This window comes from Festucalex cinctus, chromosome 3 (genome assembly GCF_051991245.1).
Source record: "Festucalex cinctus isolate MCC-2025b chromosome 3, RoL_Fcin_1.0, whole genome shotgun sequence".
NCBI classification, from domain to species: Eukaryota; Metazoa; Chordata; class Actinopteri; order Syngnathiformes; family Syngnathidae; genus Festucalex; species Festucalex cinctus.
The window spans coordinates 4277007-4303933 of record NC_135413.1 but is presented as its reverse complement, the minus strand read 5'-3'; the positions used below and the strand labels follow the sequence as shown (position 1 = coordinate 4303933).

The following is a 26927-nucleotide window of genomic DNA, read 5'->3' as shown; positions in this document are numbered from 1 at the left end:
CCACAGAGTGGCGATTCCTCTGCATTTTATGACGGATTCAGGAAGTTCAATTTAATTCAGAAACACGAAACAAAGCCGGTGGGAGAGTAAGTTCATCACCGTGGCAATTAATTATTGCCAATTTGCACCGGTGTCGGCCGTAAACTCGCCAAAACACAACAGCCGTGCGCTTAGCGAACACAGTTTTTTTATTTATTTTTTTATTGTTGTTTTCCGCCTCTCGTCCCAGGCACATATCCACATGCACAGCCGTGGTCTCCGAGCAGGGAAGTCGATTTGCGCCGCCAGTTGCCTTCACGGAAACTATCTGGGCGGGGGGCGGGGAGAGAGAGAGAGAAAAAAAAAAGAAAAAACGCCATCGAACGGACCAATCAGAAGCGAGCGACGCCCCGCCATCGACGTGCGTCCAAGGATTGGCGACGTGTGCACGTCGGCCGGCCACGAGCGACGCAGCACTTAAAATCCCGGCTCGCGTCGATCATGTGATCGACGGCGCTCATCGACGCGAGAGCAAACGTGGAGGCATAAATTAAGCCTAATTTATAGCAAACGTGGAGGCATAAATTAAGCCTAATTTATGCCTCCACGTTTGCTCTCGCATCGATGAGCGCCGTCGATCACATGATCGACGCGAGCCATGAATTTTAAGTGCTGCGTCGCTCGTGGCCGGCCGACGTGCACACGTCGCCAATCCTTGGACGCACGTCGATGGCGGGGCGTCGCTCGCTTCTGATTGGTCCGTTCGATGGCGTTTTTTCTTTTTTTTTTTCTCTCTCTCTCTCCCCGCCCCCCGCCCAGATAGTTTCCGTGAAGGCAACTGGCGGCGCAAATCGACTTCCCTGCTCGGAGACCACGGCTGTGCATGTGGATATGTGCCTGGGACGAGAGGCGGAAAACAACAATAACAAAAAAATAAAAATAAAATAAAAAACTGTGTTCGCTAAGCGCACGGCTGTTGTGTTTTGGCGAGTTTACGGCCGACACCGGTGCAAATTGGCAATAATTAATTGCCACGGTGATGAACTTACTCTCCCCCCGGCTTTGTTTCGTGTTTCTGAATTAAATTGAACTTCCCGAATCCGTCATAAAATGCAGAGGAATCGCCACTCTGTGGCGGCCCAGCCATAGCGACAGCGGGACTTGGTGTGAAACTCCAGCAGACACCGATGTGTATTGCGCACAAGTCGGAAGGCAAACGCACGAGCGGAGCTCCAACGTGACGCCTCGACGCGAGCCTCTCGCAGAAGCATACTGAGGCCTTTAGGCTTAAGTGCTGCGTCGCTCGTGGCCGGCCGACGTGCACACGTCGCCAATCCTTGGACGCACGTCGATGGCGGGGCGTCGCTCGCTTCTGATTGGTCCGTTCGATGGCGTTTTTTCTTTTTTTTCTCTCTCTCTCTCCCCGCCCCCCGCCCAAATAGTTTCCGTGAAGGCAACTGGCGGCGCAAATCGACTTCCCTGCTCGGAGACCACGGCTGTGCATGTGGATATGTGCCTGGGACGAGAGGCGGAAAACAACAATAACAAAAAATAAAAAAAAAATAAAAAACTGTGTTCGCTAAGCGCACGGCTGTTGTGTTTTGGCGAGTTTACGGCCGACACCGGTGCAAATTGGCAATAATTAATTGCCACGGTGATGAACTTACTCTCCCCCCGGCTTTGTTTCGTGTTTCTGAATTAAATTGAACTTCCTGAATCCGTCATAAAATGCAGAAGAATCGCCACTCTGTGGCGGCCCAGCCATAGTGACAGCGGGACTTGGTGTGAAACTCCAGCAGACACCGATGTGTATTGCGCACAAGTCGGAAGGCAAACGCACGAGCGGAGCTCCAACGTGACGCCTCGACGCGAGCCTCTCGCAGAAGCATACTGAGGCCTTAAGTGCTGCGTCGCTCGTGGCCGGCCGACGTGCACACGTCGCCAATCCTTGGACGCACGTCGATGGCGGGGCGTCGCTCGCTTCTGATTGGTCCGTTCGATGGCGTTTTTTCTTTTTTTTTTCTCTCTCTCTCCCCGCCCCCCGCCCAAATAGTTTCCGTGAAGGCAACTGGCGGCGCAAATCGACTTCCCTGCTCGGAGACCACGGCTGTGCATGTGGATATGTGCCTGGGACGAGAGGCGGAAAACAACAATAACAAAAAATAAAAAAAAATTAAAAAACTGTGTTCGCTAAGCGCACGGCTGTTGTGTTTTGGCGAGTTTACGGCCGACACCGGTGCAAATTGGCAATAATTAATTGCCACGGTGATGAACTTACTCTCCCCCCGGCTTTGTTTCGTGTTTCTGAATTAAATTGAACTTCCTGAATCCGTCATAAAATGCAGAAGAATCGCCACTCTGTGGCGGCCCAGCCATAGTGACAGCGGGACTTGGTGTGAAACTCCAGCAGACACCGATGTGTATTGCGCACAAGTCGGAAGGCAAACGCACGAGCGGAGCTCCAACGTGACGCCTCGACGCGAGCCTCTCGCAGAAGCATACTGAGGCCTTTAGTGAATAGGTGGGTAACTGGGGGCAGACTGCGGGTGCAACATTTCGCGCTATTACCGGACGCAGCGCATTCTTAGTGAAGATGCCCCAATGTCTCTTGGCTGGCCTGGGAACATCTTGGGATCCCACCGGAGCTGCTGGTTGAGGTGGCTGGGAGAGGGAAGTCTGGGTTTCCCTGCTAAAGCTGCTGCCCCCACAACCCGATAAATAGCGCCAGATAATGGATGGATGAATGTGTTGTCTATCTATAAAATGTGTTCTATTGTGTGGGTAGCTTCACTTAGTTGTATTTAATTCACGTAATTATTGGAAATAGAGTAGAAAAATACTGATGGTTTTATTGTTGATGTATCTATTATTTGTGGTGACTTAATCTCTTTCCTTCTGTAGATATGAATATGACCTAATATTGAATGCAGATGCCAACTGTTGCCAGCACACTCAGTGGTTTTATTTTGAAGTCAGTAACATGGTCCCTGATGTTCCCTACCGTTTCAATATCATCAACTGTGAGAAGAGCAACAGCCAGTTCAACTATGGTGAGAACTGTTGTGACGTAAACGCTGACTAACAGTGAGAAGAATTGCACCTAGTAGATTGCTAATAAAGGACAAAAACCAAAAAACTAATTCAAGTTCAATTTGGCACTAACAAATTAACCTTTGCTGCGATTGCCTGGCAACCAGTTCAGGGTGTCCCCCGCCTACTGCCCAGAGCCAGCTGAAATAGGTTCCTGCAACCCCCGCGACCCTTGTGAGGAATAAGCGGTCAAGAAAATGGATGGATGGAAATTAAGCTTTGCTCTTGACCACCATTTAATGTGACAATTCCTCTTTTAACATGCTAATCTATTTTACGCTCCAAGTACTGTCAACACATTTCGGCCTTATTAATACTGTAGGCCAAGGGTCACCCACAAACGGGGTGCCAGTGGGCATATTATATTTTATGTATGCATTCAATGTTTGTCTCCTGCTCTCAGCTTTTAACAATCGATAGCAAAGTAACACACAAAGTTTACACTAAATTATTGCAATGAGTGTAATACATTCATGAGATCTGATTGGTAGCGGGTGTATGCATTTTGGGTGACTTTTTGCTAGACTCTGCGTGTTTGAACGTATGATTTTGGGCGAGATGCATGATACCGTCCTTAGACATCTTTACAGTCTCTGTGCAATTATATCCAAACTTACAAACTATTGAGTCTTAGTGCCGTAGAGAAAACTGAAACACAGTGTTCCTTCGCTATAACATGGTTGGTTCACTTTCCGCGGTCTCGCTGTATTGCAAATTTGTTTTTGTGCAATTTCGCATGCATTTTTTTTTTTTTTTACAGTAATGTACTTATTTTATAAAATGTATGAAGGTTTGAACATTTGTTGAACGTTTAAAGAAAAGGGAAATGTGAGAAAATGTAAATCCTCGATCAGAAAAGTGTATAAAACTGCATGTGAGGGGTTTTAGAGCCTTAAAATATTTATAATAAATGTAAAACATAAAGCTAACTACATCGCGGATTTCATTTATTGCGGGTACTTTTTGGAACCTAACCCCAGCGGAAAACGAGGGAACACTGTAATGGTTGACATTTTAATGCAAGCACAAATACAAATAACATACAATACAAATACTCCTTTTGAGGAAGCACGTGGGCCACTTGAAATTGAAGATGGTCACCGTGCAAATGGAATATTCAATCACACAATGTCACATTGCAAACATCACATGACCAAACCCAGATAACAAGTGAAATGTGACGCTCGTAAGCCAAGCCCTAAGCCACTGAAGTGATGTCATTTTCAGTCGACAGCAAGTGGCAAAATGGCCGCATTTTATTGTAATAAATAAATAAATAAATTAATTAATTAAATAAAAATAAAAAAATAAAAAATTATCACTTGAATTTGCCTTTAAAAAAGCTCTGATAGTTTTGGGGCCATGTCTTGCACCTTTTAACCTCCGTGCACTGGCTTAGGTGTGTCAAACAGATGCTCCTATATTTGGAAATAGAGGTGCAGGTTTATGCAGATGGCATCTTGAAGCCATGAACGTTGCACATTAGGGTATGGGATACAACTAAGGTTTGGATTTAAAATCTACACCTACTCCAATCATTCATTCAGTGCCATCCACGTAAACACACATGCTAGCTAGAGTAATTTCAGTGGATTATTTGTATCTTAGCTCAGTAAAAAGAAAATACATCATCTGTATTGGGCAGTTTTGTGCGTATTTATTGAAACACATATTTCTGTGTCAGATACGGAGACCATCTTGAATTTTTAGTAGCCTGCATTCTTTTTCAAAAGAGGAATGTCCAAGAAGTAGCTGAACCAAATTTACTGCTAGTATCACAATTTGAAAGATTCCACAGAAAATATGTTCTGTGCTGCACTATGCCACAACACATGTCTTTTTCCTGTTGCCCCAAGCAAATATAGAGTATATTTGGCACATATTTAAGACCATAACGTTCATTAATTATTTTCTGTTTTGGATTTTACAAAGATCAAATTGATTTGTTTGTTTGCTTGTTTTATGCATTTTTTCCTTTTGGACACATTACAGCTTACATCGATCAGATCACATCATTTGCAACATTGACATCCGAAAGAAGGGCTGACGGGTAGAAGCTGATGGCTTATTCGAGACCCATCCCGATCGATCCATTACTAAAACGCATCAGTCATATACATTGTTTAGAATAGTCATTGTTTCATATCGTTGCCCATCCATCCCATACTATCCCAGACACTCCTCGCTCATTTCATTTTGATTGTCCGTGTGTAGATTGTGGCTAGTCCCAGTCATTTGGAACTGGTGAATCGGTCCCCAGACATCACCAGCAGGGCCACCCCGCCAGGCAAGCAGCCAAGGCAAGCTCATTTTTTCTCTGTCTTTGCTGACCTCGGATCAGCTTTCACACGTTTTGGCTTCCAGAAGAGTAGAACGGCTTGCATTCTGCCCATTGCTTTCGGGCAATATTGCCTCGATACTCATCAGCTCAGCCACCACTGTTGCCAGCTACTTGTAGTTCTTGATAGAGGACCCCTGAGCGCTACCAAGACCAGCCCACGGCAGCCGCATTCCAGGAGCCAGACCACCAACCCCATTTTGCGTATTGACAGAAGATTCATTGTAGCCACAATACAGCCTCATCATGTAGCCTTGACTGTTACAACAAATGTCCAAACGGAATTCGAGCCAGACAATATTTAGATTCAAACGGGAAAAGCAATACATATTATCAATGCAGGTGTATAAACAAGAGTTAGCCTTGGCAATGTCTGCAAGTAGTCATATAGTGATGTTGTGAGTTGTTGTTGTTGATGTTGTTTTTCTTGTGTCTCTCTCTTCAATTGCTGTATTTCCTGAAGAAGTGGCTCAATGCTCTTCATTTCAAGTAATTCGGCGACCATTCGATTGAGTTTTTTAAGAGAAATTTTATCTTCTCATTCTCTTCAGCAACAATTTAGCTCAAAATCCCAATGCAAAAATCAACAAGTAGTTAGAAATCACGAGCGAGTCCAGGAGCAAGTACAGATGCGTCCTTCCTCAACAGATGCGTCCTTGAATTGATGGCCAGTATTGGGCTTGGTGAAAAATCTGTGGAGAGGTTTCTTTAGTATTGATATGTTTTCCATTCCTGGATGTTCCAACTAAAGTAAATTAAGGTTCACATGCTCACTCACTGTTCTTTTTACACATGTTGACCCTTTATGCAGTAAAATGTTAAAGATTCAAATGTACCTTTGTAAAAGCTCAAAAACGGATTCTACAGGTATCTTAACACATAGGGGTATATTCACTAAGAATGTGCTGCATCTGGTAAGAGTGCGAAATATTGCACCCGCAGTCTGCGGCCAGTTACCCAACTATTCACTAAGGATATTGCTCTAATCATATATCGGGGCAAACACGCCCACAAAACTGACAGCTTGGAGCAAATTTGCACCTGATTTACCACACATGGCAATGGATTTGCACCAAGAACATTGTAGTATAGTAACAGTTGCGAGAAAGATGACATTATCAGAAAGCGAGGTTGGACTGAGAGTAAGCGTTTATAGCGCCATTAAACTGTTCAGAGCAGAGAGGACGACAACAACGTAATTCATCGATAAAGTACAAATTATTGGTGCGACTGTTTTTAAAAAATATATTTTCAGAGGTTGGCATGGGCGCATAGTATGCATCTGGCACGTAAAAATGATCGAAAAATGCCTCCCCGCCATTGCCGATCAGCCCGGGTTACGTTATGTCCTACAAAGAAAATTTCCCCCTCACTCTCTCCTCTCTGCGTGATCAGGAAAGTGACGTGCACCATGCCACATGCACTGCTGTCATGATCCCGGGATCGAGGTTGTGTCAGGTTAATACATTCTTTCCAAAACCGTTATTTGCGGTAGCGGTTGCGTCTTGGCCGCTCCCTGGGCCCCCTGTGGGGTGCGGTGTTGGGGTGCTTTCCCTGGTGCCCGGGGCGGTGCCGTCCCGGCGCGGTCCGCTGCTCTTCTCTGCTCTGTGCGGTTCGGGGCGGGTGGGCCTCTGGTGTGCCCCATGGTTCCCTCTCCCCTCCCCCTTCCCCCCGTCGCGTCTCCCTCCTCGCCTCCCCCCGCCCATCCTCCTCTGCCTCCCGGACCGGGATCCTTTTCCCTTGTCGCCCTCCCTCCCCCCCCCCCTCCTGCCCTGCAGCCGCCCTTTCGCCTTCTTGTCGTCTCCTCCCCGCCCCCCCCCCCTTCCCTGTCTGCCCCCTCCCCCTCCCCGGCCCGGGCGTCGGGCTCCGGTGGCCGGGCGGGGGTTTGAGGCCTGCCCCACTCCGGTAGAACTCCTGGCGCCCCGGGCGAGCTCCGGTGGCCGGTGGGCTGTCCAGTAGCCCTGCTGCGCTGGCTGTCCGCCTATCGTGGTGCCAGATGGGTGGGGTGGGGGGCGGGTGGGGGTGGGGGGGTGCTGGGGGGCGGGCGTGCCACCTACACCCGCCGGGTTGGGTGAGGCCCCGCTGGTCGCTCCTCTTACTCACTTCACTAGTTTTGCACTATACACTTTGTAAATATACACATAGGGCACACAACACATTTCTTGGTGGGGTGGGGAAGGGTGGAAACACCGTCTTCACCCTTTAACTCCCCTCCAATTTTAATGCACTTCATGTCCAAGGGGAGGGGTGAGTTGGGGCGGGGAGCCATCAGGGGGGATGGACTGCAGTGTCTGGCAGCGCTGTGGTCCCCCCCCATCTGTGTCCCTGCCCCACCACTTTGTCCCTCCATTTCCTTTTTTAATGCACCACACATATACATATTCATTCTTTTGGGGGGATGCGGGCGTATCGGAGTAGGGGAAATTTTTTCCCTCTGCTCCGACTCACCTGCTCCCAATTTTAATGCACCACACGCACACACTTGTATATACACTGGGTGGGGCCACATTCACGGTGTAAGGGTAGAGCTCGCCAGTCGGCGAGCTGGCGGACTCAGTAACAGGGTTAGGTGTCACTAGTACGCTGGCGTGACAACCGGGGCCTCTTCCCACCGGGCTCGGTGATCTGGTGTTCCGCCTCTCCCCCGGTGCTTCCTCCTCTGCTTCCCCCCTCCCGCCGCTGTGCTCCTTTCGCACGGCTGGAGGTGGGGTGGGCACGTCTTCCCTCTCTGCGCTGCTGCCCGTTGCCGGTTTCCAGGGTGGGTGGGGGGGGGGGCTCGCGGGGGGCGGGGTTCGCGGGGGGGTTGGCGGTCGTCGGTGGGGGGGCGGCTTGTTTGGGGGGGGGGGTGGAGGTATGGGTGGGTGGGGGGTTGGGGGTTGGGGGTCGGGGTGTGTTCGGGGGTTTGGGGGCCAGGGGTGGCGGGGCCTGGGTCGTGGTGGGTGGCGGGTGCGGGGGGGTCGTGGGGGGATGGGGGCTGGGGACCGGCGCTGTGGGGGCCCGCTGGGCCTCGTTCTGCGGCCTTGGGTGTGGGTGTGGGCCGGGGCTGGGGCGGGGGTGTTCCGGGCATCTGGGTCGGCTCGCCGACCGGTGTCCGCTCGGGTGGCTTGGGGGTGGCCTTGGTGCTGCCGCGGCCTGGGGATTCCGGGGGGGCGGTGCTCGCTTTGCTGGACCGCGGTTGACGGCTTCTTTCTTTGGTGGTGGTCCTTATGCATGCCAGATCCATCGCGCCAGCATCTACTGAAACTCAAACAAAAGTTGCCTCTCCCTCCCACAGCCCCTTGAATCAGTGGGTGCTGGTGTCTGTGGATCTCACTTTGCTTTATCTATCCTTCCCTCCTTCCTCTCTTTAGTTTTTCCTCTGGTCACTTGAGATCTCAATTTATTGGAAGTTTGAGGTTTCTGGGGTTGGCATAAGACTCTGGTTTTGTAACCACGCAGGAGGGGTTTGGTTGGTGCTGGATTTCACTTTGATGGATTGGATGTACTGGCTTCTATGGATCTCACTCTACCTCATCGATCCTTCCCTCCTTCCTCTCTTTAGTTTTTCCTCTGGTCTCTTGAGATCTCGCTAATTTGCTGGAATTTAGAGGCTTCCGGGGTTGGCGTAAGACTTTGATTTTGTAACCATGGGGAAGGCAGGAAGTGTTTGGTCGGTGCTGGATTTCACTTTGATTTATCTTTCTTTTCTCTTTATTTTTTCTGACCTTTTCTCTGGTCTCCTGACCATTTGAACCTCACGACTCTGGCAAGATTCTGAAGTACCTGGTTAAGGCGAAGGGTAATGGGATATTTAGGTTTGGGTTTTAGGTGAATTAATGAGTATAAATTTATACGTATTTGCACGCACATGCACGCGCACGCACACACGCAAACGCACACACGCAAACGCACGCAAACGCACGCAAACGCATACACATACACACAAAAAAAAAAAAAAAAAAAAAAAAGAGCAATGATGATAAGACGTTGAATCGGTAAGACTACCGAATGAACAATTCTGAGCTCTAGAAAAAACAAAAAAAACAAACAAAAACAAAACGTTATTTGCGTCACGCAAACGCGGTGTGGCTATTTGCGCTGGTGTTAGCGAATTAAATGCTGTAAATCAATGAGGCTTATTTGCATTGAGGAGGGCATATCTTGCGTCAAATCTATGCAAATTACCTAATTTACATACGTGCAAATAACACCAGCGCACCGTGGCGCATTCTGGTCGGCAGTACACTTTGTGACTGATTTCCCCATCTGCACGTGTTTAGTGAATTAGGAGCTCCCGGATTGCTCCATTTTTACCGGTTAGCGCGGTGCAAAGGCGACGCAAACCTTTAGTGAATAGGCCCCATAATTTTCAGTGTTTTCACACAATTTAATTTCAGTCAAATGCTTGCTTTAAAACCTCTATTTGTTGTAGCATCAAGCACAAAGTGTTTCTTTTCCTTAAATATTTTTGTGAATGTGTGTACTACAGGAATGCAGCCAGTGCTTTACTCAGTACGGGACGCATTAAACGGTAAACCCCACTGGTGCAGGTCTGGGACAGAAATTTGTTATTTCAGGTAAAACTGGACTCATTCATCTTACCACTAATATTAAATTGAATGTGCTAGAACACACCATAGATACTCAATAATGATTTTCGTAGGTACAGTAGTTGCCAATTAGTCCAGATGAAGTAAAACCTCCAAATTCATGATCTAGTATTCTAATTGCATTACTATACAGTACAGGCATATGAAAGTACAAACAGTAGATGGAGAAATTGAGAATAGGAGAACGTTGGGACAGCAGATACGCCAAACGGCATGAACTGCCATGAGAAAAAAAAATGAGACAATTGATTTCAGCACAGTTTTGATTCATCTTTCTTCATTTTGTCCTACAGAAACTACTTCTGTCCTGTTCGTGGCAGTCGGAGAACAACATTTTATACACTGACATTCACCATCACCTTTAAATACAGTGAGGATGTTTGTTACCTGGCATACCATTACCCTTATACATACTCCGCTCTAAGGGTCAGTGAATGTATTTATTCCTCTATTATTCCGTCCTAATAATATTTTCAAATCTGTCATCTTGGCAGTTGTTGTGGTTTCCTTTTGTGGAAAACTGAATTATTCTTCCACAGTGCTGCATTTTGATGTTATTTTTTAAACAGTAAGCTTATGATAAGATTCATAACAATATCATAATGTTTGTCCAATAACGCAAATAAGTGTTTTCCAATAATTACAGTGTAATGCTTTAAAGAAAAAGAAAAAACCTGATAAACAATATTTGGTTTCATAACATACAAATCCCTATTGTTGTTTATCAGGCTCATCTGCGTTTGCTGCATAGATCAGTTGACCCCAGCGAGGTGTTTTTCCGGGAGCAGATTCTTTGTTCTACTCTTGCTGGAAACGCTTGCCCATTTGTCACCATCACTGCATGTCCTCCCAGCAAGAGCTCTTACGGTATTCATCACTTGCGTGAGTACTCATCCCAAATTGGACTCTTATATACAAGTTTGTTTTTGTTTTAAACATTTTTTTATCGCCTGATTTTATTTGATGTTCATGCTAGAAAACAATTATAAATTTGAAGTTTCTCAATATAGCCTTATTCTTACTCAAGTAATTTTGAGATTGCTACTCTTTACTTTTCATAATTTTTGGCTACTCTGTCCACCTCTGAAGTGAACGCCTGCTGCTCAGTGCTCACAGGTGATGATGACCTGCTGCCTAGTGAACAATCTTTTTTGAAATTATTATTAATAATAATTGGCTCTGTTAATTGTTTAAAACATTAATATAGCCTAACACAAACTATGTTAATAATAAAATAAAATTTAAAAAAAATCTCAATACTATTTCAACTTTACAAATTTGTTTGGCTTATTTGATTAAAAAAAAAAAAAAAAGGAACCTAGAAGTGTGCATGAAAATTCTTGTATTTTTATAATACTATAATTATTACCAGAATAATCACTGTGATACACTAGTATTCTTTTACAAACAATGTTACTGTCATAAATTATACAATTGGTACAGTAAATCCTAACACTGTCTATTTCTCTTTAGGTAACCGCCCCCTCATTGTGCTGACAAGTCGCGTCCATCCCGGTGAATCCAATGCCAGCTGGGGAATGAAAGGCACCCTAGAGTTTCTTTGCAGTCAGAATCCAATAGCCAAGGCACTGAGAGAAACGTTTGTCTTCAAGATCATCCCCATGCTAAACCCAGATGGGGTCATTAATGGAATGTGAGTATAGAGAATACTCATCATCTAATTTATATGATATATATATAATACATTATCTGCGATTGGCTGGCAACCAGTTCAGGGTCTACCCCGCCTACTGCCCGAAGCTGGCTGGGATAGGCTCCAGCACCCCCGTGACCTTTGTGAGGAAGAAGCGGTTATGAAAATGGATGGATGGATGGATGGATGGATGGATGGATGGATGGATAATACATTATAATACCTGATCACAATGATCAATTTGATTTAAGATTTAAACGGCAACTAGTCCAGGTTGTAGCCCGTGACCCTGGACAGGATACAACATGGGTAGATACATTAAATGGTCTATTTGAGTGGTGTCGTAATATTATTTTGGGCAGGATGGTCTGGAAAAGTATACTTTATGATTCTGTCAAGCACTTTGTAAATATGTTTTTAAAGGTGCTGTATAGGTTAATAAAGTTATAATTCATATCACTGTTGTCATTAAGATATTAACTAATCTCAACATGGGCTTTAGCTTGGTTGTTCTGTCACCACTGCGTTGAGTTGAAAGTTGTGCTATAAGAACAAAGAATCTTAAATTCTACCTGCCAGAGAGTCATAAAATAGTTTGTCTCACCACAGGAATCGCTGTGACCTGAACAGAGAAGATTTGAATCGTCAGTGGTCTAAACCAGACCCTGTTCTGTGTCCAACCATCTACCATACCAAGGGCTTTCTCTACTACCTCAACAGTATTGGACGAACTCCCCTGGTAAGATGGATATTTTCCTGCTAGTGTCTTTAACCCAACATGTGACACCTTATGCCATGTTCCCAAAAGGCAATCATGTTTATTTCAGTTCTCCATAGTACTGGTTGGAATGGGAAACACTGATCTGAATCTCCTAGTTTCCACTAGGGGTGTTCCATATCATACCTTCTACGATATTACCGGTGTATTTTTTGGGGTGATAAAAATGTGAAATATCGCGAAATTGACGTGATGACGTAATGCGTAACATTATACACCTTTGTGTCAATTTGGATGTACATGCGTCGTTTATTGCTGCATAAAAAACGATGTCGGCGCATTTTAGGCTGCAAGATCTGCTGCAGCCAGTTTTGTCACGTCTTCGGCAAAGTGGGAGACTAGTGAGCTTCATCGTGTGGAGGCCGTTTGGTTACAAGAGGTCAGATATAATGAGAAAAAAACAAAACAAAACAATCGTTTGCAAATTGTGCAGGAAAACTTGTTCGAGGGGGTCATGGAACCAGCTCGTGTTGTTTGGGTGAACAAAACTTTATTAATTAGTGGACCACTCTTGATTAGACGCACTCCTTGTGGGAAAAAAAATAAAAAGAAGACGGTGGTTGGTTAATACAGAAGCGGTCGCATATTGTTTGGCCAAGATAAACAAACCGCGGTGTTTAGTTTACCGTGACCGGTAAAACCGGCCATCTAGTTCACGTGAGTTTGTGATGCTAACCGGCTGCTAAGCTAACATGCTCTCAACGAGACGGCGTGTGCGTTGCTGTCACACAGTGGCGTAAACATGCACATTTGTGTTTTTCATACCCGCTAGTAATGTCTACACACAATCACAGCATTTTCTCGCTCCTCTGATTAACCAATCAGAGACATTCACGGCAAAATAACGCTCGCAGGAGGGTTGTCAGTTGCGGCAAAAATAACCGCTGCCTAAACAATCGCAGAGGGAAAATGTTTTTTAACAATACACTTGCCTGCAGTGTACAAAGCCACAAAATGGCTGCTACCGTATCATTGGTGGTCCCCCCCCCCCCCCCCACAACACGAGGATCAATTCCACACAGGAGAAAATCATGGACTTTTTTGACTCATGCAATTTACCACTGACTTCCGAAGGTATGTGCTTTATTTATTTATTTATTTATTTATTTATTGCCTCGACAAGATGGCGTGCGGCGGTGTGTCTGGCGACTCTCTTGTCTTGGCTGTTTCCGTGAATATGCAAATCTACAGATGCCGAACCATGAGTATGCATCAGTTTCTATTGTATGGAGGATATAAAATCTCTGAGAAAGTTCTGAAAGAAACACAGAGTTTTTGTTGGATATTTATGCACATGAAATCGCCCAAATTGAAACAAACATGGTTGTGCAAATCGCTATAACTTTTTATAACCCTTCCCCTTTAACCTTCCACTAATGAGTCATTGTTTGACTTCACATGTTTTGATTGGAGTCAGAACAAATCAGTTACTGTCAATATATGAAGCACATTGTGTGCTGACGTGTTGGTGTAACGGGTGCCAGCTCAGCTATGCAAGTCCACGTTTGTCAAATCTCACATTCTCACTCCTGGGATTGCTCAGGTGATGGTCACAGTTAGTGGCCCAAGCGTTTAGTTCTTAGTGTGCTCGAAAATGTGGCAGCGCAGGTTTGGACCGCACATGGGGAGCTTGCACAGATGAACAATGGTGTCATATTCTAGATGTGTCTATCCTCTGTGAGTGCTGACAACAACACAGTCATGCTTCAACCTCGGATGATGACTTCGGAACAAATCTGGCACTGACAATATATTTAGCACATTGTGTGCTCATGTTTAGGGAGCTTGCATAGTTGAACGATGGTGTTACATTCTAGACATGTCCATCCTGTGTGTGTTTTAGGAACTAATGAGTGTGTAGTAGGTCTCAATGTGATGCTTGTATGAGGGCAGTTATTTTGGGGATTTTCTTTACAGCTACAGGGTTCTTTTGTCATTTTGGCCTATTGTCTTTTAACAATATTTATTTAATGATTACAACTGATTTTCCATCCTCTCTTTGCTTCATGGTTGCTAGCTTGTTTTTGTCTCATTGACATGTCTCTGCTTTTGATCTTGGTTAGATCTAGTGAATGGATTTTCGGCTCTTTTCGGTGAACCGGTTCATTTGGATCGGCTCAGTGAAAAGAGCTCTCAAATGGCTCTTTTAACTTTGGCTTTTCTTTTAAATATTTATGACAAATTTACCACGCATTTTGATAAATGAGTTGGTGAACTAAATATTGCACTCTACTGACTGCAAATAGCAACAATTATCAAGCAACGAAAATGTTTTTTTCTCATTTTATTGAACAAATGAATAGGCTCCATACAATAAACAAGAAACAAAATTAAAACTTCAACCAACAGCAATCAAAATAACAATCAAATATCAAAAATAGTTAGTAATTTAACTGCAACAGCAGCAGCGAACAAAACAAACATTAGCTACTCACAGGATAAAAGACCTTGCTTTATTTTAAATTTGCATAAAAAAAATAAAAAATAAAATAAACATATCAACTTGGACAGGCTGATCCAGCTCCTTCTCTCATCTGACTTGAACCAATTAAAATGTCTCCAAATGTTACTGCGTTTTCGGCTCATCTTGTACAAACCGCGTTTGTGTGTCGTCCTTTCCTCTCCTGTTTTCTCCTCCTCCTGTCTCTCTCTTTCTGTGGCTGCGCAGACAAGGCGGAGCATGTGCTCCGCGTGCAGTACCACCTCTCCCTGAGGTAAGACACTGCCAAACCTCGCTTCAGACACGTGAAAAAGAGAGAGCGACATAGGTAGAGAGAGAGAGAGAGAGAGAGTGAGGGAAAATGACGGAGCCGGCTCTCATCGTTCACTTCAAAGAGTGGCTCTTCGTACCGGCTCGTTCGTGACCAACACATCACTAGTTAGATCTCTTAACCTGTCTCTGGCCAACTAAAAATAGAGTCAGTCAGAGACACAACCCACATTTGAAACTGAGCATAAACATGTAGGCTATTGCTATTTGTTGTTCAGGTAACTAATGCAGTAAGAAACACCAGAGCAATAAAATATACACATCAGTCACGTGTTCCAATACTTTAACTCACATGAAAAATGGGTGATTTGAAATGAACAGAGGTTAATTAAAAGCTTAAATGTTGATGTGTTATGTCCTTTTATCTTTTGATGTCAAATGTTTTCAGTCGACAGCAAAAATAAAGGAAAGGGCTTGAGTTTGGAGCTGTGCTTTTTATTATGGTTGGGGTAACAGTTTTCAATTTCAAGATGTCTGTTATTTCTTGCAGGTCTTCTGTGACTATCACGGCCACTCACGAAAAAAGAACGTTTTTTTGTATGGCTGCAGCATAAAGGAAACTCTTTGGCAATCAGGTTCTACCTTTGACACTGCAGGACTGAAAGAGGACCCTGGATATAGGGTAAGACGTGTTGTGGATATGTTGCAAAGTCTATTTCTAGTTATATAATTTAACCCTTTTTTCTTGGCATCGAATTGCTTAAAATGTCACTGTTTCAAACTATTTGGTTCTTTTCACCTTTTTTCTAATCTAGACAATTGCCAAGGCCTTGGATCGAATTGCACCAGCCTTTTCTTTTAACAGCTGCAACTATATGGTAATGATAATAACTTGATTTGATGATTCCGTGTTTCATGATTTGTTTGTCAATAAACAGCAAACATTAGAAATTATTATTAGTATTTGCCTTTATCAGCCCATCAGTCAGAATTTACATATACTTCTACAGATTCTCCGGAATCATCAAAGTCTTTGAGGTTTCCCTTGACTTGTATGACCCCAATGAAGTGGATAAAGAGTTTAAATAATTTTCTAATTCGATTTTTTTTAAAGATAAAAAAAAGAAAGAAAAGAAAATAACATGCTTTTATATCCACTGTAGATACTTAGGTGGATGTTTGTTTTAACATTTACATCTTAGTGCATATGATCATTGGCCAAATGCTCTGAAGTGACTAAATGAGCAACTTATTACAATCATGTGCTATATTTGTCACCTGAGGTAAAGAGTAAGGAATAAACACAGACAAGACATGAGAGTGAGGAAACAGAGTCTTTATATACAAAAATATAAAGTAACAACAGTGAGCAGACTGAGAAACTTAGACTGAGAGAGCAAGGCTGGTTGCACGAAAGCAACCTTGAACACATGGAAGAACAGCTTGCATGGAAGAGTAGGGATAGGATGGATGTGCTGAAAGAAACATCGACGTATTGACAAAAGTGTCACTCGGTGTCAACTCTAACTTGGGCAAGGCACGATTCTATATAACAGAATAAAGGCCTATGTGGCAAAAAAAGCGCAACTAGACAAACTAAAAGTGACAAACATCATCATCATCATCATCATCATCATCATAAGGGACGTAGCAACTGTGTAGCAACTATAAATCTCATCATAAGGGACATAGGAACTAACATCAACATAACAACACAATGACCACATGACCCAAACCAAAACACAGTCAGAACTAACTGTAATGATAACTAATATTGTTCCTTTGTAATCTGATATTCTCAGGTAGAGAAGTCACGTTCCGCCACTGCCAGAATTGTTGTCTGGAAAGAACTGGGTGTGCTCAGAAGTTATACCATGGAAAGCACCTACAATGGTTTTGACCAGGGAATATACAAGGTTTGTAAAATAGCACTTTCTATCTTTCTAATTTCTAACTAATAGATATTTTCAAGGTAACCACTGAACAAGACAACACAATACATAGTTCTAATATTCTTGGAACATGCGTTTCATGTATAGTATATGTGTAACAATGGTAACAATCGATCATGGTTTTCATATATTTAAGTGACGTTAAATGTTTTGTCTCTAGTAGGCATAAGAGGCAATTAACGGCTTATGATAGCAAAATGTTTTATTGACTTTCTAATTTTTTGAAAGTATGAAGTGGAAATGAGTAGAGAATAGAGATACATTTTGGGGACGATCGATCACAGTTTTCAGACATTATGAAATGTTGAACTTTTCATTGGTTGCCTTTAGGTGGTTTGGGCTGCCAACTATTTTTTTCCCTTTGTCAAATGAATAAAATCTTGGCAATATTTGACAATTTTTTTATATAGCAAAAGAGACCACGAAACGAGTAAAAAATTAACAGGTTATGAAAAATGTGTGACTACTTGTATGTGCCTGCTCAAAACTGACCACAGTTAAAGATAAAAGTTAAAGTATCACTTGATTGTCACACCCACCTGAATGGGGCAAAAAAAAAAATTCATAACTTTATTATCAAAGAAACAGTATGACACGACGAGTAGAGGTAGGACTCAGACGCAGGATAAAGGTAGGCCACAAAGGCAATAGGTTTATTTCCGGCCAACAGCTGTCTACTCTCAACTTGAGAGGAGAAAGGGGAATCAAAAAGTGGAGAACTAAAAACGCTCCACTGGGGAGGAAAAAACAGGCAAAAGGTACAGGGGACAACAAAAGGCGCTCCGCTAGGGAGGAAACAAGGCTCAAGGCACAAGGGGTAACTAAGGGCGCTCCGCTGTGGAGGATAAGGCACAAAAACAAGGCAAAACAACAAGGCAACGGGAACAAGGACTCGAGGACTGTGGGACGCTTCCATGCACTGACTGTGTGTGACACTTCGGCCCCGGAGGGGAGAATGCAGGTGGCTTTTATTGTCTGGCTTGATTGGTGGCAGGTGGTGATAATCATGGGCGGGGACCGGTAATTAGGGAGCGGCAGGAAGGGCAAGTGAGCTGGGGTGAGAGGGGAATCCGAATTTCACAACAAAACAGGAAACATGAACACAAAAATAAAAGCATGGGCCGTCACGCCGGTGGAGGCGTGACAGTACTCCCCCCTCAATGGCCGGCTCCTGACGGCCCTTCAACATCAAAAGTCCCAAAAACAAGGGCGGGCGGAAGGGGGCACGGAGGTGGGAACACGGCCGACCCATCCGTCCCAGACAAAAGGCAGTTCAGGAGGGCGTCCTCGACGCCCGACAAGAGAGTCCCAGCGGGGCCAGTCAGGTGGGCGTCCTCGACGCCCGACGAGAGGTGAAGGCAGCCGCAGGGCTTGCGCCGCCGGGACTTTGGGCGGCGCCTGGCGAGGTTCCGGGACTTTGGGCGGCGCCCGGCGAGGTTCCCGGACTTTGGGCGGCGCCCGGCGAGGCTCCCGGACTTTGGGCGGCGCCCGGCGAGGCTCCCGGACTTTGGGCGGCGCCCGGCGAGGCTCCCGGACTTTGGGCGGCGCCCGGCGAGGCTCCCGGACTTTGGGCGGCGCCCGGCGAGGCTCCCGGACTTTGGGCGGCGCCCGGCGAGGCTCCCGGACTTTGGGCGGCGCCCGGCGAGGCTCCCGGACTTTGGGAGGCGCCCGGCGAGGCTCCGGGACTTTGGGCTGCGCCCGGCGAGGCTCCGGGACTTTGGGCGGCGCCCGGCGAGGCTCAGGGTCTTTGGGCGGCGCCTGGCGAGGCTCAGGGTCTTTGGGCGGCGCCTGGCGAGGCTCAGGGTCTTTGGGCGGCGCCTGGCGAGGTTCAGGGGCGAGAGGCTGCAGCAGGCGAGGTTCAGGGGCGAGAGGCTGCAGCAGACGAGGTTCAGGGGCGAGAGGCTGCAGCAGACGAGGTTCAGGGGCGAGAGGCTGCAGCAGGCGAGGTTCAGGAGCGAGAGGCTGCAGCAGACGAGGTTCAGGGGCGAGAGGCTGCAGCAGGCGAGGTTCAGGGGCGAGAGGCTGCAGCAGGCGAGGTTCAGGGGCGAGAGGCTGCAGCAGGCGAGGTTCAGGGGCGAGAGGCTGCAGCAGGCGAGGTTCAAGGGCGAGAGGCTGCAGCAGGCGAGGTTCAAGGGCGAGAGGCTGCAGCAGACAAGGTTCTGGGAGCGAGAGGCTGCAGCAGGCGAGGTTCAGGGGCGAGAGGCTGCAGCAGGCGAGGTTCAGGGGCTTGAGGCTACAGCAGACAAGGCTCGGGAACGAGAGGCCGCAGCAGACGAGGTTCAGGGGCGAGAGGCTGCAGCAGGCGAGGTCCAGGGGCGAGAGGCTGCAGCAGGCGAGGTTCAGGGGCGAGAGGTTGCAGCAGGCGAGGTTCAGGGTCTTGGAGCTGCGCCCGGCGAGGCTCGGGGACTTGAGGCGGTGCCCAGCGAGGCTCGGGGGCGAGAGGCTGCAGCGGGCGAGGTTCAGGGTCCTGAGGCCAGTCCGACCCATCACTCCAGACGCCACGGACCAAAGCCAGTACTTCCTTTAGCTCGGCAATGGCTCGGGCGCCAGCTTCAAGCCCCTTCCTCTGCCAGGGCTCCAATTCGGACATTCCTGCTGGGTCCATGCTGGCCGAAGTGTACTGACACGACGAGGTAAGGTAGGACCCAGACGCAGGATAAAGGTAGGCCACAAAGGCAATAGGTTTATTTCCGGCCAACAGCTGTCTACTCTCAACTTGAGAGGAGAAAGGGGAATCAAAAAGTGGAGAACTAAAGACGCTCCACTGGGGAGGAAAAAACAGGCAAAAGGTACAGGGGACAACAAAAGGCACTCCGCTAGGGAGGAAACAAGTCTCAAGGCACAAGGGGTAACTAAGGGCGCTCCGCTGTGGAGGATAAGGCACAAAAACAAGGCAAAACAACAAGGCAACGGGAACGGGAACAAGGACTCGAGGACTGTGGGACGCTTCCATGCACTGACTGTGTGTGACACTTCGGCCCCGGAGGGGAGAATGCAGGTGGCTTTTATTGTCTGGCTTTATTGGTGGCAGGTGGTGATAATCATGGGCGGGGACCGGTAATTAGGGAGCGGCAGGAAGGGCAAGTGACCTGGGCTGAGAGGGGAATCCGAATTTCACAACAAAACAGGAAACATGAACACAAAAATAAAAGCATGGGCCGTCACGCCGGTTGAGGCGTGACACAGTAATGAACAAACCTTGACACAGGGCATATCTTATTCAATCAATCATTTCACAGTAGTATTCATATATTTAAGTAATCTTTCACAAACGTCCATCTTTGTAGAAATAAGTCCGTCTTCATCTGTAATTTAGCAGTCATGTACTCCATCATGTACACTTGCTTCAATCTCAAAGTCCATTCAGTTTCGTTGGTAGAGGTATTTCCTTCCAATTTGCCGTAATTGTCTTTCTTGCAACCAGAAGAATACGTAGAATATATTTTTTGTGACCATTTGTTACATTTTCTTGGCATAATCCCAATATACACACCATAGGACTTAAATGGATATCAATATTCAAAATTTTTACAATCTCCTTCATCACCTCATTCCAGAATACCATCAGTACAGGACAGTCATAGAAGGTATGTGAGTGATCGCCAATAGTTCCACAATTTCTCCAACACAATGAGGAAATTGGATCTCTACCAAATGTTGAAATTACCAAAGGGGTTCTAAAAAGAATGGGGCAAAATTTGTTCTTTGCATTTGACCCATAAATGGCGGGCTGCAGGGTATGTCATAATTTCAAGCCTTAAACTTTTTTTTTTCCCCCAAGGGAAACCAATGCCATTGATATTTGTACTATTTATTGTTTATACACACTACCTTATAGAATAAAGGAAAAAATATTTTCTGTGGCATGTTGCTATAATTGATTTTTGTTCTCATTAAGAAAACCATAGAAAATGGATGGATATCAGCTTTTAAATTAAACTTTTTTTTGTCATCATTATATTTGTCCAAACAAATTAATTAGTAATTTAGTAAAATCCGGCATACCTGTGGAGAAATTGCTGGGGGAAAAAAATCCAAAGTCCATAATTAATGCGCCCATGATGAGTGTACCTTTCAACAGGGTAAAACTTTGAATTTGCCTTAACTGTGGTTAGTTAAACTAAGAATAGGTTGTAAAACTGTCTTACTTTTTGTAAGACTACAGCTGCATTTTCCTAATTTCCAGTTTCTTCACATTGTTTTTCCATTGGAAGTTTGCTACTCTGAATTCTGCAACCTGACTTTCCACTTTGTCTCTTTCAAAAATTGATTAATATTGTGTCATGCAAAATTTGATCACACAGTTGTGGTACCCTCTAAAACACTGAAAATACACCAGTGGGCATTAGTGAGAGAATCTAATGAATTGTATGATTGTAAAATGTTTGCAACGTGGTTAGTGCAACATTCAGAACATTTTCTTGTGTGCTACCAGTTCATACTAGTTTAGTTTCTGTCACTGCCTTTGTGTTTGTTGTGTAAAGGGCCTACAGACCAGAACGAGGGAGCTGGAAGAAATGGGAATGCAATTTTGCCACAGTCTGCTCTCCGTGACAATGGATACGAGGGCCCTTTACGGCAGGAGTCTTATCAGCAACGTGAATCTGGGACATAACATCATTGATCATAAGTCACACACGTAAGATACTTACCCCAATTGCAAAATATTTAAAGGTTGTGTTCTGAGGTAAATATGTTGGTTTATTCAACTAGATTGAATATATTTTGTACAGTACTGGTGGTGATGACAAAAATAGCAATACCTTACTTTCACGGTTATTATTTATTGTTTACATTTAATGGATGTATTTTTTTTTAAAAATGTTAGCCTGGCTTTCTTCTTGTGACTCACTCCAATGGTCTTCTTAGCTTCACAAATGTTGTTGTTGTTGTTTTTTCATCATCGACATCTGCTGGTGTTGATGTTAGTTTTATGTACAGACCTGTATAGGCTGATGCATGCATATACTTTACATACAGTACATATATATACAGTACATATGTACAGGACTTTCTCAGAAAATTTGAATATTGTGATAAAGTCCTTTATTTTCTGCCATGCAATTAAATAAGCAAAAATGCCATACATTCTGGATTCATTACAAATTAACTGAAATATTGCAAGCCTTTCATTATTTTAATATTGCTGATTATGGCTTATTTATTTATTTTAAACTTGGTCTGAGGAAATATTCCAATATTTTGAGATAAGGATATTTGAGTTTTCTTAAGCTGTAAGCAATAATCAGCAATATTAAATTAATAAAAGGCTTGCAATATTTCAGTTGATTTGTAATGAATCCAGAATGTATGGCATTTTTGTTTATTTAATTGCATTACAGAAAATAATGGACTTTATCACAATATTCTAAGTTTCTGAGACAGTCCTGTATATACAGTATACTGTACATCATATTTTGATGTCAAAACCTTTTTTCAATCTACAATATCGAAAGGATTACACCTCAGTGTTAAATTACTTTTGGAAGAAAGTGTATCATAATGAATTATTATTGAACACACCCAGTCTGTGCCAATTAGTTGCTTCAACAGATTAAAGTAATTACCATCACTAGGTGTAAAAATGGGTACGTCAATGTTTATAAATGAGTTATAACATGTCTTTAGCGTGATAAACAATGCAAAACACCTCTTTTGTCTCTTACACAGCTGCTTTGAAGACGACGAGCCCCCATGTGTCGAAGCAATTGAATATTCCACAGCGTGTCCTGGTCTTAAAGGCAATGATTTGGAATTGGATCTAAAAGGATGCATGGCCAAGACTGATGCAGAAGGTGGCACTGAAGGACAAATGGCAGAAAATAAAAGATGTTGTAAGTCTTTCCCAACGGTGAAGTCGCCTGTTGCCTCACCGGATAGCGCAGATGTCCATTGAAACTGTCGATGAAACAAAACAAAAACAAACAAACAAAAAAAAAACTGTCGATGAAACAAAAAACAAAAAACAAAAAAAAACTGTCGATGAAACAAGTGTGCTCATGTGAACCTCGATAATGAGACCCCAATTTGAGCTGAGATGCAGTTTCAGAGAACTATCAACTGTATCTTATCTTTCATTACTCAACTGAGTTTGGTCAGTTTATAAACTAGAATCCAATACTGTACTATGATATGACCCAAGTGCGTAACACAAGCTGAATACTGTAATCATGTCTTCACTATTCTACATGATCTTTGCTCTACTAAATATTTAAATCATTTGAGTCTGCTATATTGTCACAGTCGTTGTCATATTTATTGATCTACATTAGATTTCTGAAGATATTTTCTGTTCCAGTAACACAAGAAGCTTGACTTGATTATATGTGTATGATGTTTATAGGCATTTTTTGTTTGAATTTGTCAACATTTATTTCTAACAAAAAAAAAAAGAAAAAAAGACAAATTGTAATGTCTAGACTGACTCAATATTACAATAAAGCATGTATACATGTTTTTTTAAATTTATAAATTGTATTTAAAACTCAAAAGAATGTAAGGTGGTGTCTGGCTTTGACTATTTCGTTTCTTTTTTTTTTAGTTTGTATGATCTCTGTGTTTGCATGACTTTTTAATATATTACATGCATATGTACACATTGGCAAAATTGTTGTTACCCCTGTCTTAATGAAATAAAAATGCTCATAGTAATCATAAATCAATGTTTAAGATTTACATTGAATTTAGAGCTTTTGATCACAAAAGTAAGAACTATTTTTCGAACACGTTTTTTTTTTTATAAATTCAGAAAATGTATGTGAATGAATAAATACTTACTGAGCAGTCTGAGAATTTAGATTCAGTGTTTTTAATCACAATAATAACTATTTAGTATTTACAGCTTAAACATGGCTTTGGATGGATCATTTCGACAGACAATGAAAAAGTCCCATACTGCAAAGGTCTTTTGGCCTGTGTCATCCTTTTCTTTTTCTCAGTACTGCATTCAGCATTCAGTATTCTTACCGATACAACATGTCATCATCATTGCTCTCTTTTGGTCTTCTGGCTTTTTTTTGTTGGAGGACCTCCATCACCAGATGTAACAATGGTTTCAGTGGAGGCAAGATGGGTGCTACTACTACTCCCTGGTTCAGCTGAAGTCAAGTCAAATTTTATTTATATCGCACCTTATTATGTACAAAAACAACTCGCGCGCCTTCCGCCTTCGATAAGAAACAACTTGTAGATTAGTGCATATCTATCAGCTGTCTACAGGGCGCTGCGCAGTGATACGAACGAACAGAAAAGTAGTGCCGGTGGTAATGGCGTCTGACTTTTTTCAGAAATGGAGTTTAGTGATGCAAATGTATCACTCTTTTGAACACTAATTGTTTTTAGAAGATAAACGCTTTATTTCCGTGACCCAAGTCAACTTGCCGGACAACTGTCCTCTCGACCAACACCGGACTAGAACTCGTGTCACAGAACACTGTCAGGGGTAGGTCAGTGATGATCGCACACACTGGAGGTGAGGATGAAATAGAGATTCATGTAAAAACAATCCGAACTGTTCCTTTAATACTGATTTTGAAGAAGACACAAAAACTAATGTAACATAGATGATAAACCACTAGTCGGGTTATTTCATTCATATTATATTTTCACTGGTCATGTGACCAGTGATTATCCAATCGCTTCTGAAAGGGGTGACGTCATGCGGCAGCGCGGTCAGTATGGGAGATTTAATGCGGAAGTACCGTAGCGCCGGGAAAAGGAGTGGGGTGGGTGTGCTCCGCCGCGAGCTACAGGTTTGAATCTTTCATTCCCGCACATTTTACGTTTGGATTTGTAACTAAACCACCTTATTGCGTGGATTTGTAGGAGCCCTCTACCGTGGCCGGTCGAGTGTGTTACGTTCACGCAGCGGGGTGGCGTGTTGTGCACCGCGACGACGGGTGAGTGAAATGTATGTTGCTGTGATAGTGAGAGTCGGCTGGGCTCACTTAACGTGATTAGTGAAGCTGTTAATATGCTTTTGAATGTTTGAATGGAGCAATTTTAACTGTTAAAGAACCTCAACTGTTACTTTATTGTTGATAGAATTATGAATGTCGATGACAACTGTTAACTGTTGATTATGTATTGATGATGTTAGATGATCCATTTTGTAAATAGGCCTATTGCTAATATTTATATGGATGGTTTTATGTGCACATTGGAATATGCGATTGTAATGAACCTTGTGATTGAGAATTTATGGTACTGTTGTTAGGCTGTGTTCTCAACTGATGGTGAGCTAAAAAGGAGTAGGAAACGCACCTACAAATTGAAATGGATTGAAACCTCTCAAGAGTCGACCTCCTCCTGCCAGGCCGGTAGGGGGCTCTTCGTGGCCCACAACCCCACTTTCGCCTTTTGACATCTTGGCTACTATGCATCCGACCTTTTGCAGAACCTCTTTCCATTCCACCAACTGCTTAAAACCCCCTTTTCACCTTTTACACATGCACACACACATTTTTCTCATTAGACCCAGACGTGGGTCGTCAACCAACTGTGGATGGACTGAGGGCTTTTCGCATTCGTCAACGTTGGGCTTTGGATGTTATTGATTGACTTTGGGAGTGTTGTTATTGAATGAATTTGATGAAGCGCTGATTGAACTGTTTTAAACATGATTGTTAATATTTACTGTACATAATTACATTCTGGTATTGGTATTTGGTTTTCATATTTAATACACTTTTTGCAAATCAATCTCAGTTTCCTGTTCACTCTCTTCTGAGCGAAATCCTAGAATCTTCTGATGAATTAGCCTACTGATTACACTATATATTGCGATATATTAACATCTATTTTTCTAGTGTACTGGTTGCTCTGGCTCATTTGGCTGCCAGTGCAGGGTTACACTAACTTGATTAATTTTCTTGTAATATACCGAACAGTAATATTTATGTACAAAGAATAATTGAAAACCAACTTTTGAGTTTTAAAATCATTGAATAACTGGGTATTGGGATGGAATTTAACGGTCTGACTGGATGCCCTGGGGTTAGGTTTAGGGTTCTGGATATGTCAGGGGATTTGCGTTGGCTTCTAACTGGTTGTTGGATTAGGGTGTTAGGGTTAGGGTCAGGGTCCTATTAGTCTCAGGCAGGGAGGGAAAGAGATGATGGCTAGATTAGAAACATTAGAGCATGAGGTTCCCTTTTGATGTCCTGGTTTAATGACTGGCATGTAATGTTGCCGCAGTGGTCTTCATGTGGAATAAATCATATTGCTTATGCCCTGTGTAGTAATATGTATCATGTCTATTGACGTCATATAAACAAACATTGATCTTGTTATCGCGCTATACTATGAAATGTATTTTCAAGTCTGCCAAGTGGGTCTCTGGAGCTTTCAATCAGCCATGTTTTTGACACCTTGGCCCATTAGCGTGCAACGATGACAGCGGCTTGCAATCAGAGGTGTGAAGACAACATAACACGTGAGGCAATGCTTGTTTTTTTTTCCCAGTAGACTTTAGTAGTTTTTCACCAACTGGACAAAGTTGAAAGCACGATGACATCAGTGTTTTTCACCAAAGAACAGTCTAACTACTTTTTGTTTTTGTTTTTTTTATAGGTACATCTTAGGTACATAATATCGACTCAATAACACTTGGGTATTTTAACCTGTCCTGCTGGGCAGCATCAGTCATCAGGTCGGCGTGGAGCGTCATATGACAGTCCTGCCACACCGGCTACGTCCAGAGACATCACCTGATAAGAGGACAAGTCACAACTGTCGTTTTGACTTTGACAGCTTCTGAAGAAGGTGGCAGTTGACAGCAAAACTAGTCAAGGTAAACAAAAACCTTTTTGTCTTAAAAAAGAAAAAAAACTAAGGAAT

At 43.9% G+C, this 26927-nt stretch overlaps 1 protein-coding gene across 1 annotated transcript in view; it reads left to right on the top strand.

The window, feature by feature from the left end:
* Window positions 1–23244, top strand: part of agbl1 (AGBL carboxypeptidase 1) — a 77393-nt gene extending 54149 nt beyond the window's left edge. Inside the window, exons 16-26 of the mRNA XM_077515491.1 lie at window positions 2881–3029; window positions 9876–9963; window positions 10290–10422; window positions 10725–10878; window positions 11470–11650; window positions 12260–12389; window positions 15689–15820; window positions 15954–16016; window positions 16941–17054; window positions 21575–21729; window positions 22761–23244. Of these exons, the coding sequence (XP_077371617.1) occupies window positions 2881–3029; window positions 9876–9963; window positions 10290–10422; window positions 10725–10878; window positions 11470–11650; window positions 12260–12389; window positions 15689–15820; window positions 15954–16016; window positions 16941–17054; window positions 21575–21729; window positions 22761–22986 (1525 nt within the window). The 3' untranslated portion in view covers window positions 22987–23244. The remainder of the gene's footprint in view (window positions 1–2880; window positions 3030–9875; window positions 9964–10289; window positions 10423–10724; window positions 10879–11469; window positions 11651–12259; window positions 12390–15688; window positions 15821–15953; window positions 16017–16940; window positions 17055–21574; window positions 21730–22760) is intronic.
* The last annotated feature ends 3683 nt before the right edge of the window (window positions 23245–26927 follow it).